The 14,218-nt window shown below is 39.2% G+C and overlaps 1 protein-coding gene across 1 annotated transcript in view; it reads right to left on the reverse strand.

Annotated features, from left to right (window-relative positions):
- The window catches only part of LOC110449265 (neuronal acetylcholine receptor subunit alpha-10-like), a gene marked incomplete at its 5' end in the record, with an annotated part of 62,941 nt that overhangs the window by 46,054 nt on the left and 2,669 nt on the right, over window positions 1-14,218 (reverse strand). Inside the window, one exon of the mRNA XM_021496015.1 lies at window positions 13,989-14,211. Coding sequence (XP_021351690.1) covers window positions 13,989-14,211 — 223 coding nt within the window. The remainder of the gene's footprint in view (window positions 1-13,988; window positions 14,212-14,218) is intronic.

The following is a 14,218-nucleotide window of genomic DNA, read 5'->3' on the forward strand; positions in this document are numbered from 1 at the left end:
CCCCCCACAACCATTTCTCTTTATGTGTTACATATAAATTATTGCGTACATAATATATATAGGATCTTACATGAGTTTCCATTAAATATGAAATTTATGAAACGAGTCTAAGAATTTTTCAATTTAGCGAGCCTCTGGCGAGCTTAAATGAAAAAGTCATGACGAGTTTTATAAATTTCATATGAAATGAAAACGAGTGTAATAATTTGTTTTATCACATAATCAAGATTTGTAGCATTGATCGTGAAAAACGACAATTTTCATGCAACCTTGAAATGCGTAAGTCTGTGACGTCATGTACTTGTCCTAGGCGTGACGTCACAATTCTTACCAGAATCACAGGGCTGATAGGTCCTATTACATAGATTAATACGCAAAAAAATATGACGTGAGTATATATACTAGATAACGCAGTACATTAAGTGATAAATGCTTATATTTTACAATCACGTGATATCTGTACATGTTGCTTATTGTATTGTTGGGAGAGGGCCTAGCTAGTAAGTTGTAAGAGCTTGTGCCCAATCCCTTTGGCTATTCAGTGTCAATAAAATATGTCTGAATTAAAAAAGTTAAAACAGGACGTTAAACGCAAACAAACCAAACCTATTTGGACGATACTATTTATTTGGCCTCAATGAAAAAATGCTCCCGTTACTCCTTTGGCCTTATATGACGGAAACATTTGCTTGGCCTAACGGGTCTACATCGTTCTGTTTTTCTAATGGGAGGGCATCGTTTGTTGAACATCGCGGTGACGTCAATTAAAATGATGGAGTGGTGTTCGGTTCTTGTGATGACGTAAAACACACATTCCGCGGTCATAAACGGGTCCTCCGTGGGATCGGTAGAGATACACAAATATACATTATACACTGTACTCTCCTGATTTCTGTGTAGTGCTTTCGTTGTACCGAAATCGATTTTTCGACAAGAAAAGTCGTCAACGCTTAAAACATTCATCTCGTTTGTGAATCTAGTTTGAAGTTCTAAATGTACACAAACTTATCAAAATGCAAATCATATACGCCGTCAATCCAAAAACTATAAATGTAATAAAAACTAAACCGTGATGATGAGTATGTGCAAAACAATCGTATCATCGATTAAATACCAAAAACAGTATATAATACCGCCGATCCTTGTTATTCCGTGTCTCGCCTATCCGAAAACATTAAAATCCGGAAGACAACGGTCTTTAGTACAAAAACTTCTATAAAATCTCCCAAAAAAATCAAATATTTTGTTTTGCTGTGATATTGTAACGTCATCGAATTTGTTCATATGACGTCACAATTAGTGGTGAACCACGTGTTACCGATCCTAAGCGGCTGAAAGATGAAATAGATATAGTCGTGTCCATGTCATATTGAATGCATTAACGAGTTCAATGATTGGATATGACACGAAAATTTATGGAACGAGTTCAATATGACACGGACACGAATGTAAGATTATGTTTATCACATAACATTCATTATTTAAAAATTATGTGCTCTCATCTGACTCTATATAGTTAAAACCAAAGTACTCCGATCATAGTATTGGAAAATATTGTATGTACTCCAAACCGATTGGAAAGATTTGTCGTCGCCATAGCCTTCGCTATCATTGCTATGCCGATGACACACAAATGTACATGGTTATCAAACCACAGGACACTTGGAATACCGTCTCAGAAAGTCTGGAAGCTTGTCTGACAGATATCAGTATCTGGATGAACGCCAACATGCTTAAACTTAATCAGGAAAAGACGGAACTAATCGTCTTTTTCCCCAAAGTATCAGCAAACAATGGCTCTCCAGCTCAAGGTCGGTGCCAGAACTATTGAGACTGTTCCAGCTGTTAAAAACCTAGGGGTATACTTTGATAGTTCACTGAACATGGAGAAACAAGTGAACGCTATTGGCAAATCCTGTTACTACATGTACCAGATCAGGAACATCGGCTGTATTCGGCAGTTTTTAACTGCAGATGCATGCAAGATTTTGGTGCATTCACTTGTTACCTCTCGGTTGGATTATGGTAACGCCCTGCTCTGTGGTATATCTGACAAACTAACTAGTCGTCTGCAGAGGGTCCAGAACACTGCAGCACGGCTAGTTACTCGTACTCGAAAGAGATAGCACATCACACCTGTGCTCTATTCGTTGCACTGGTTACCTGTACGATACAGGTCGCAGTACGAAATTCTGGTGTACACATATAAGGCACTGAATGGAACAGCTCCTCAGTACATACAGGAGCTTGTTACCCTGTATCAGCCGTCACGTTCACTGCGGTCGTCGGAGTCAGAATCTTTGTTGTGTGTCCCAAAATATCGTACTGTGACCTATAGCTACGGAAACAGATGCTTTGGATGGGTTTCGGCTACGTTGTGGAATAGCTTACCAACTGCAATAAGAAAGTCCAATACCCTGCCAAAGTTCAAGAGGGACATCAAAACTCACCTCTTCACGTCTGCATTTTAGAATCTTTGCAAAGACGTTATGTACATGTGCACATTGCTTGCTTAAATGTATAAAAGTGATTGCAAGCCTTTGCTGTTTTTTTCGTTTTCACAATTATAACCTTTACTATTATCCATATGTTGTAAAGCGCTTTAGAGTTATTTTACAAATTATATAGGGCGCTATATAAATGTTGTATATTATTATAAATGTTGTATATTATTATAAATGTTGTATATTATTATAAATGTTGTTTATTATTATCATATTGTCATTCCACACAGCGCAAAATAGTTCCAGATTTTGTTTCTTTTATAATAATTAACAGTATTATAAGCAATGACAATAATAATGACAAAATAAACATTTCAGTTCATTTGATATAACAGTACATGTATTTTAGTATAGTAGTTTACAAGAAGAACATGTACCTGTACCTGTATTGGCGTAGGAATATGTTCCCGCGGTTTTGACCAATCACAGCACCTTTAGGTTTTATTACACGTGTGTAATACCGTATTTGTGACATGGTCGTATGACATAGTAAATTTGATTTGAACATATTTATTGCCCCAAATTTGAGCAGAGGATTAGGCACAATTTATATAAAATTTATCAATTCCTTTTCCTCTAATACAGTACATATTTATATTTACATTTAACAAGGCATACAAACTATATTTTACAATTATTATATTTTACTTAAAAGTTGCACGTGTCTGAATACTTCTGTATTGTTATCTACGGACGTAGTAAATGGGTCAGTTTTGTGATAAATATATATCTGATGTCGCATATAGATACATGTATCTTATAGCGGATGAGTACATAGATGAGCGTATATATGATGTAGGATGCACAGTATAACAGTATATGAGCAACCCTAATCGTCTATGAGGCGATGTATTTAAGGTAAAGAAAAGTTCAGACAATTCAAATAGTGCAGGGGCAGGTTGTTATTTCATCGACAGTAAACAGAATTTGATTTGTCATGGTGGTACCATACTGTAAAACGATATGTATGGAAGAGTAATGTATGTATCTGGGTGTTAGCGAGTATGAACATGCTAATTCTTTTTTGAGTATATATAGCATCCCTTGCCAAACATTGTAAAAGCTTATGAAAAATACAAAATACAAAATACAAAATGATACAAAATGCAAAATACAAAATGATACAAAATACAAATGTTACAAAAAAAAAACGTTTGGTTCCCCTTTTCCTTTTCTTCCCTCTTCTGAACCAACTTTTTTGAAATTAACTGCCTTCCAATTAAGAAGACATAATAGAAATGATATCATGTATGTGCGGCAAACAGAGAGCAAAGTATAGCTGATGTGGCTTAAATAATCTTGCTACAACGCACGAGATAGACAATAGGACAAAAAAAGGACAATTACGTCACGGGAACAATCATGTATGACGTCACAATTAAATCAGTATAATAAATGACAAATGATGAAAGCTATTGTTTCCAACAATAGTACATTGTATTAGAATAAAGGCAGAAGATAATCACTCCCTACCTTGAGGATGTCTCAGAGATATCGCCAACCCTCGGGTGATGGTTTGTGGGTCTAACCTTCGGTAGAGCCTCAATTTAGGTAACCAAAATAATCGTCCCTCGGGTTGAAGAAATCACCGTGACACCCCCAAGGCAGGGGTAGATTTTCTTAAATCTCAACAATATATATACGTTGCCTGCTCAATTGATATTTCCTAATTTCTTGCGTTTTCCCTTTTCTATTTTCAGTAATTTAGTACAGTATCTCTTAAGCTATCCATGCCAATTGGGTTTTTTTCTTCTTCAATCTATGAGAATGTCATTACGTTGCAAAAACTTAACCAGATCTTCATAGCGAAATTGTTTGCAATGAAATATGTTTCGACTACACGTAGATAAAAAAAAACGTAGACCCATGAATGTAATGTTATTCGGTTAATGTCACACATATTTATGATATAGTGCGGTTAATATCACGCATGTATTTGAGACAGTGCGGTTAATATCACACAAATATATAATACAGTGCGGTTAATATCACACATATATATGATACAGTTAATATCACACAAATAAATGATACAGTGAGGTTAATATCACACAAATATATAATACAGTGCGGTTAATATCACACATATATATAATACAGTTAATATCACACATATATATGATACAGTGCGGTTAATATCACACACAAATATATGAAACATTGCGGTTAATATCACACATATATATGATACAGTTAATATCACACATATATATGATACAGTGCGGTTAATATCACAACTATTATAGTATAATTCCGTTTATAAGATACTACAACTGAAATGTACGTAATTAGTTGATGTCACACTCTTTTGACCTTGTCTATTGTCGTTATAACCCTTAATATATTCATCCGTCCGCATGAGCTTTTGTAGTTTTAGTGATAATCAATGTCAGTTTGTCCGACAGAATCACGTGACAGATGACACAAAGATTAGATGATTAAGGTCGGAGGTCCATGTGTGTATTTCTAATATATCTGGTCATAGCGTTAATGCACCGTGAATCAGACGTTGCCGCTTATATCACGGCAAATAAATGATTTCTATTGATACAAGCGACGGGTTTCCAATAATACGTCGTGTTGAACCCTGCATTATTTATTCATGTATGTATAGATATGACACAGCACTCCTCTGCTACTTAAGCTCACGGTGTGAAACGCTATTGATCATTCACTCATTCTCCATCAACGGGCCCCATCACTTCCGTTCGCGACGTCAAACAAGGCCCCTTTTTATTGCTACATATTATCGAACCCATCTTCACATTAATGAAACAATCAGGAGACTTTATTCTTTATCTTTTGTTATTTTATTTTTATGACTTTTTTTTCTGAAAAGTCCTGCGATGTGTTTTTACAGAAATTATTTATCAAAGCTAAAGTCACACAAGAAAAATAACTTACATTGCGCATTTACGGTTTTTATCAGAGTTACGGCGATCCTTAATTATGTGCTTGAGTTTCATCTAAAGTCCAACCAACTCCGCCAATATAATGGATAAGCTTTTTAAAGCCTCTAGCGTCCATACCCTCAAACTCACTTTCATCAAAATCATGCCTCATTCCAATCACTACTAGCAGTCATGATTGCTCACGTTTGAGGTAGCATTTTTTATGTTTTCTCGACCGCGGATCCCAGTGCTTCTGCCAGAAAACTGTATGTACGCATTGTTACATTTTTCCTGTATGATTATAGCAGTACTTAATCAATTCTAAAAAGAAAACTATGCCTTGGGGAATTTCATAAAAATCTGTTGACGATAAAATAAAATAAACTGATTGTCGTAGTGAAAGATACACGGATTCGAACCCTGAATCCCCAGTCACAGTACAGTCGCGCTAACCAACTGAGCTACCTTGTCAACGGTAGTACCTTGGCCAATTCGCTGTAGGACACCGGTCCCCCATTATTTACATGTGCAGTGAAAACAGTGGAAATAAGTATTGACGGATTGGTAGACAAATCCTTTACACACCAATACTACCCCCTCCAACCACGACACCTCTACCACCATTTCCGTCAAATATTTTAACGTTCGTGTTTCGAATTAAGGGAAGGGAATGGGTATCGGAGATGATGGATACTGAAATTAAGCTTTTGTTTATTCCTTGCTGTTCTGAACAATTCACTGCCTATCACGCAAATTCTGGATCCGTTCCTGTTAAAAGAAATGAAAGAACAGACCTTTACTCTTAATGAAATTCAAATTCACCTGAGCTACGTTGTAATGCTTCAAATGTACATACTGATTAAATGTATTGTGAAATAAGCATATTTTTCGAGAATCAGTGTCATGGAGAGAGAAAATAATGAACGAATGGCACTGATGTCCTTTTTGACAAAAGGCTCACATCGGTCGCCTATATAGAGCCTTGATCGACGCAGATTGCTTTGGTGTCATTCAGTACACTCGTCAATGCAAGAGATTACGCACGAATTGATGACGTGGTTCAAACCAGTCAACCTTACACTTTTATTGATACGAACACCCTCACATTAGTTAATCTCGACTCAAAGGACCGATGGAGTTCGCCAGAAGTTCCGTGTAAAAAAGTCGGATGGATTTTAATGCAAAATCCTATGATTAATAGAAAGATATTGGTGAATTCAATAAACCCCTTTGGTAGTTACATGAAGCATGGTGGAATGATAATGAAGACAAAAAACTACATTCATGAAAAACCGGAACGATATATTACAAATTATAATACACCGTCACAAAGAGTCGTTATTCAGTATGGTTTTGTGTAATGTATTATATTGTCTTGGTACTTGTACAGGAAACACAAGTACACTCCATTCACTCATAAATCGATAGACTGTCCTCCCTTTATTTGTCACTTCGCTTACCGTCAACGTTTTGGTTTGTTTGCACATTTGTATCAGGTTTAACATCCTATAGGCAGCTAAGGTCATTAGCACCCGCCCCCTTGTGTGTAAAATATATGTGCTTGTATATGTATGTATGGTGGAGGAAAAATATTCGTGGTGTTGCCTTTTTGCAATGCCGCAGATCTGATGTCGACTTTAGAGTGCTACGTCACTGAAATATCATACCGAAGGCATCCAGCACAGCCTTCCGCCGTCACATTATACTGACAACGGATTTTCCAGTTGTTGTAATTACCCTAAATGCTGAACAATTAGGAGGGAATACAAAATACCATTGTATGGATTGGAACGTCCCGGCCTGGGGACAGAATGTATTGCGTACCCCACTTGGATAAACGTTCAACACTAATTCCAAAAGTGAGGTATTGCCGAGCGTGGCACAAGAACCCATACAGTAAGAGAGAAAATATATTATGCCAACATTCAACAATGTACGATTTATTTTCTTAACACAAAATATTTTAAACTATGTCTCCATTTATATATCTCAAACCTCTTAACATCGCCAAAAGGTCGCCGCACCAAACGCTATATCGTCAAAAGGGGCTCGGACCAAACGGTACATCGCTAAAAGGGGCCGAACCGAACGATACATCGCCAATAGGTTGCCGGACCAAACGGTATATCGCTAAAAGGGGCAGGACCAAACGGTACATCGCTAAAAGGGGATCGGACCAAACGGTACATCCCTAAAAGGGGATCGGACCAAACGGTACATCACTAAAAGGGGATTGGACTAAACGGTACATCACTTAAAGGGGATCGGACCAAACGGTATATCACTAAAAGGGGATCGGACCAAACGGTACATTACTAAAAGGGGATCGGACCAAACGGTACATTACTAAAAGGAGATCGGACCAAACGGTACATCACTAAAAGGAGATCGGACCAAACGGTACATCACTAAAAAGGGATCGGCCCAAACGGTACATTACTAAAAGGTGATCGGACCAAACGGTATATCACTAAAAGGGGATCGGACCAATCGGTACATCACGGAAAGGAGATCGGACCAAACGGTACATCACTAAAGGGGATCGGACCAAACGGTACATCACTAAAAGGGGACCGGACCAAACGGTATATCACTAAAAGGAGATCGGACCAAACGGTACATCACTAAAGGGGATCGGACCAAACGGTACATCACTAAACGGAGATCGGACCAAACTGTACATTACTAAAAGGGGATCGGACCAAACGGTACATCACGGAAAGGAGATCGGACCAAACGGTACATCACTAAAAGGAGATCGGACCAAACGGTACATCACTATAAGGGGATCGGACCAAACGGTACATCACTTAAAGGGGATCGGACCAAATACATCGCCAATAGGTTGCCGGACCAAACGGTATATCGCTAAAAGGGGCAGGAACAAACGGTACATCGCTAAAAGGGGATCGGACCAAACGGTACATCACTTAAAGGGGATCGGATCAAACGGTACATCACTAAAAGGGGATCGGACCAAACGGTATATCACTAAAAGGAGATCGGACCAAACGGTACATTACTTAAAGGAGATCGGACCAAACGGTACATCACTAAAGGGGATCGGACCAAACGGTACATCACTAAAAAGGGATCGGACCAAACGGTACATCACTAAAAGGATATCGGACCAAACGGTACATCACTAAAAGGGGATTGGACTAAACGGTACATCACTTAAAGGGGATCGGACCAAACGGCATATCAATAAAAGGGGATCGGACCAAACGGTACATCACGGAAAGGAGATCGGACCAAACGGTACATCACTAAAAAGGGATCGGCCCAAACGGTACATTCCTAAAAGGTGATCGGACCAAACGGTACATCACTAAAAGGGGATCGGACCAAACGGTATATCACTAAAAGGGGATCGGACCAAACGGTACATCACGGAAAGGAGATCGGACCAAACGGTACATCACTAAAAGGGGATCGAACCGAACGGTACATCAATAAAAGGGGAGCGGACCAAACGGTATATCACTAAAAGGGATCGGACCAAACGGTACATCGCCAATAGGTTGCTGGACCAAACGGTATATCGCTAAAAGGGGCCGGACCAAACAGTACATTACTAAAAGGGGATCGGACGAAACTGTACATAACTAAAAGGGGATCGGACCAAACGGTACATCACTGAAAGGGGATCGGACCAAACGGTTCATCACTAAAAGGGGATCGGACCAAACGGTATATCACTAAAAAGGGATAGGACCAAACGGTACATCGCTAAAAGGGGCCGGACCAAACAGTACATTACTAAAAGCAGATCGGACGAAACTGTACATAACTAAAAGGGGATCGGACAGAACGGTACATCACTAAAAAGGGATCGGCCCAAACGGTACATCACTTAAAGGGGATCGGACCAACCGGTATATCACTAAAAGGGATCGGACCAAACGGGATATCACTAAAAGGGGACCGGACCAAACGGTACATTACTAAAAGGGGATCGGACTAAACGGTACATCACTTAAAGGGGATCGGACCAACCGGTACATCACTAAAAGGGGATCGGACCAAACGGTATATCACTAAAAAGGGATAGGACCAAACGGTACATCACTAAAAGGAGATCGGACCAAACTGTACATCACTAAAAGGGGATCGGACCAAACGGTATATCACTAAAAGGGGATCGAACCAAACGGTACATCACTAAAAGGAGATCGGACCAAACGGTACATCACTAAAAGGGGATCGGACCAAACGGTACATCACTAAAAGGGGATCGGACCAAACGGTACATCACTAAAAGGGGATCGGACCGAACGGTACATCACTAAAAGGGGATTGGACCAAACGGTACATCACTAAAAGGGGTCGGACTAAACGGTACATCACTTAAAGGGGATCAGACCAAACGGTACATCACTAAAAGGGGACGGACTAAACGGTACATCACTTAAAGGGGATCGGACCAAACGGTACATCACTCAAAGGGGATCGGACTAAACGGTACATCACTAAAAGGGGATCGGACCAAACGGTACATCACTAAAAGGGGATCGGACTAAACGGTACATCACTTAAAGGGGATTGGACCAAACGGTACATCACTAAAAGGGGATCGGACCAAACGGTACATCACTAAAAGGGGACCGGACCAACCATTGGCAGTTTTTTGAGATAAATATGACTGTATCATAAGTCCATTGCTATAGAAAAGTCTTAATGTATTGACATTTCCGCGAACATGTACAGAGGAGATTGGTCATTGACTATTCTTCGTGGTTTTGAAAGAAACGAGACGAGACGGAACTTCTTACAAACGACCCATATACACTATATATATCTACCATCTTATCCTTTCACCCGGCATTCACGTCGTCATACGCAGAAACCTTGTTCATAGTTAAGATCGCTTTCTATGGAATTTTTGACAGGGGTTTTGATTAGATAAGAAGTCACGTAAGAGAAGACAATATCTACATGAAATGTTGTCTGTATCACTGGCCTCCGGTCTCTATGGAAACCGTAAGAATTGGAAGTTGTACAACGCTAGAGTTAGCAATTACATATGCCAGAGAACTTTGCATGACAACACTACTGTGGTCAATGGGTTAAATAAACGGAGGTAGTGACCCGTCTGGCAAACTTCAAAAGGCAAGGATTTTCGTCGATAACCATATAATATTGAAAATAAAATATTTGGATTCGGCTCTCTATTAAATACATAAGAAATGTTTCCACCGTCTTAAGAAATACGCATAAAACTAGTGAACGAAAACTTTCACTAGTAATATTTTCGCTTTTTTTATCACTACAAATACATTAGACATTCGATTTCAAAAAATATTATTCAAGGATAACTGTATTACTGCCCAAAATTGTAACTATGCTTTGGAAAATATCTTTTTTCAGAATGTCTATAACTTTGATACATGTAATCATTTCTGAAAATCAAATCGTACTTTTATAAAAAAAAAAAAAAAAAAAAAAAAAAAAAAAAAAAAAAANAAACGAAAATAATTATCAACAATGGTGTTCTGAGTATAACTAGTTTGAGTTTGACCACGATTCGAACCCAGGACTTCAAATGGTTATACTGTCTGTTAACCAGTAGATCTACTTGGTCAACGAACGTCTTTGGCCCAATAGCGCTATAATGATACAGTATCTACAAGTAAAAGATATTAAGGGGACGTTCCTGTTGATGCCCACGTCACTTATCACCCCTCTGACTGTCCCCTACCCCTCAGCACCCCTCTGACTGTCCCCTACCCCTCAGCATCCCTCTGACTGTCCCCTACCCCTCAGCACCCCTCTGACTGTCCCCTACCCCTCAGCATCTCTCTGACTGTCCCCTACTAATCAGCATCTCTCTGACTGTCCCCTACCCCTCAGCATCCCTCTGACTGTCCCCTACCAATCACCATCTCTCTTACCAAGTTCTCGTCTACGGCTCTTTCGCCTCACACTCAAAATCATCTCTTCCTCATCTCCTTTAATTCAAATCCCATCCCTCTCATCCTCCCCTCCCAGTCCTCACCTCCCCAACACACACTGACTTCACTTGACATCTACCCTCTCCCACTCAGTCCCCTTTTACTTTACACTCACAGGGGCCTGCGAATTCGTTACCGTTTAGCTGTGTTTGGACGACCTTATCTGATATGTTCACAGTGATATTAGACGTTTCACCTTTCGGTTAAAATGCCACTGGACTAATGATGATATAAACCGAAGACGGGAGTCACAGTTGGTGGCGCTTTTAGCCAAAAGGTTATCTTAACCCCCTAAAGAGTCTAATATCATCAAGAACACGTCAGTTAAGGTCCAAACATAGCAAATTTGCAGGTCCCTGTGTTCTGAACTGCGCCTTGTGCAGCTTATTCACGGCATGCAATGCATGTCAAAACAATGTCGTGAATACAGTTTTACTGACATTCTTTTCAATTTCAGCCATAAAATATTCTCGCATTTCTCTGTTTTGTCATATAAAAGAGGCCATTTGATCATTTACTAGGAAAAACGTAGAATTAGACGCTAAATTAAACCCTCAATGAGACGGCATTCATTTTTATTTCGAGTTTATCCGATTTAGAATCATGTCTTAATGACTAATGTTTGAATCATCGATATTCTGATGCAAATTTGAGAAAATTTCGAATAAAGTCATGTAAATTTAGCATATTCAGTAAAGAAGTTTCTCTCGTTAGTCTCCTCCGAGAATTATCCTAACGATATCTGATCGCTCAAAGTTTTACTCAAGAAAGTCACGCAATGCGTACAAAATGTATGAGATATCTCTCTGACAAGGTTAGGACAGAAAACGGTCACGTCAACCTCGGGAATACCATACGTCATAAATTAACTATTTAATTAAGGCGCCGCACGTGACAAGCAGATCGTGGTTTGAAATAATTTAAAAAAACACCTTCCTCTTGATTTTCCGCTTAAAACAGAAACATGCAAGTCTTGACATCTAAGCGGTATCATTGTTTGACAGCGATTTCTCAATGACTTTTTTATTAGTTTTATATTGCAATGTGTGTTTAGGCTCTTGTCATTCCGATCACAGGGACCTGATAATTTGTTACAGCTATATTTTGACCTGAACTAAGGTGTTCAGAGTAATTTTACAGAGTAAAATGACATCCCTAATGATCATATATTCGAGTTGGGGGTGTCATTTTTACCGAAAGACGATATAAACCCCTAAAACATGTTTAATAACTCTGAACACGTTAGTTTACGTCCAAATATAGCTGTAACAAATTATCAGGTCCCTGTGATTTCGATATTAGCTGGAGCAGTACTAGGCTTTATTTTTCAGATAATGACACAATGGGATGTCATACATTTTAATAGTGAAGTAGGGCATTTCGAGTCGTGTAGTCTACATCCCGATTGATTTTATCTGGTTTGCAGTTTTTGAGATCGAGAGAGAAATATATTCAGCCTATTTAAATTATTCTTACTTCGTTTTGCTAAACTGAGACATAGCAGGAAAACACACAAAGATATTTGAAAAATTTATTTGAAAACAGAATCACACTCTTTGCAACACAAACGAGGTCAACTGTACATGTAATAACTAAAGATTTAAATCAGAACTTCCGGAGTTCTCCTCAGTACGACCCGGCGATTACAGTAAATGCGAGTTTAATTTGCCAATAATTTCGTTTACAAACTCAAAAAATTAAATGATAACTGAACAAATACAGTTTTGTATGCTGTGTTAAAATAATATTTATGACGCAAGCTTTCTGGTATTTTTCACTTGATCACAAAAAACCACGAAAATTAGATGATGAAGTTAATGAACGTTTGGACTATTCACATGCGCTTATAGAGCTTAACAATATCAATGTGTGGAGATAGAAATCTAATCTGAAAGGATCGTCATAAAACACTTATAACAACTTTCTTACTCCCCACTAATGTCGGTACTTGTAAATCTAGAACGGACGATTTAAGTACGTTTATGATATTATATACACGGAAATAACCGCAAGTAAATCCTACCAGACAGGGTAAGGCTTATGAGCGTAAAACGATACAAATATCGGCCCACAACATCAACAGATACGCTCGTCTCATCTGTATTTTATACGGTAAACCTGCAATTTCCGTCAATTCGAGTAATTCTCTCTCTCTCCGTTAGCGCGTTCTAGCCGCAACGTCATCACAACATTGATAAGACGCGCGCGCGCCAATCAACTGTAAAGAATCTACATCCGTGGAGGTTGTCTATATCACTTGGACAAAACTGTATTATATATGACAAGAACCCGAGTTACTGATGTTGTTGGTGAATCGGGTTGTAATCAACATAGATGTTTTTGTTGACATGAGTTTATTCTGTTTACATTTACATCAGGATACAAAAAATGTTGTATCGTGTAAATTGAAAAACCGGAAGTGTCAATATCGAACAGAATATCATTACACATCAATGAAATATGCATAACCTCTAACTCTTCAACCTCCCCTTTCGTTGTGTCCCCCGCCCTCCTCGTCCCTTCCCGTCCGACTCCCGAACACATTTCCCTCTCGTTCCTTCCGTCAAATATCCCTCCTGCTCCCCTGCCCAAATCATATCCTTCACAACACTTCACGTTCCCCATTCTCACACACACACAGACACGAACTTTCCTTACTTTCTCCCACACCTCTTCACTACCCTTCACTCCCTGCCTCACCTCTCCTTTCCTTCCTCCTCCAACATCTGTACACCCCCGATTCACTCCCTGCCCCGCCTCTCCTTTCCCTCCTCTTCCAACCTCTTTACACCCCTGATTCACTCCCTGCCCCGCCTCTCCTTTCCCTCCTTTTCCAACCTCTGCACACACCCACTTCACTACCTGCCCG

Source organism: Mizuhopecten yessoensis, unplaced genomic scaffold, assembly GCF_002113885.1.
Source record: "Mizuhopecten yessoensis strain PY_sf001 unplaced genomic scaffold, ASM211388v2 scaffold4539, whole genome shotgun sequence".
Lineage (NCBI taxonomy): Eukaryota > Metazoa > Mollusca > Bivalvia > Pectinida > Pectinidae > Mizuhopecten > Mizuhopecten yessoensis.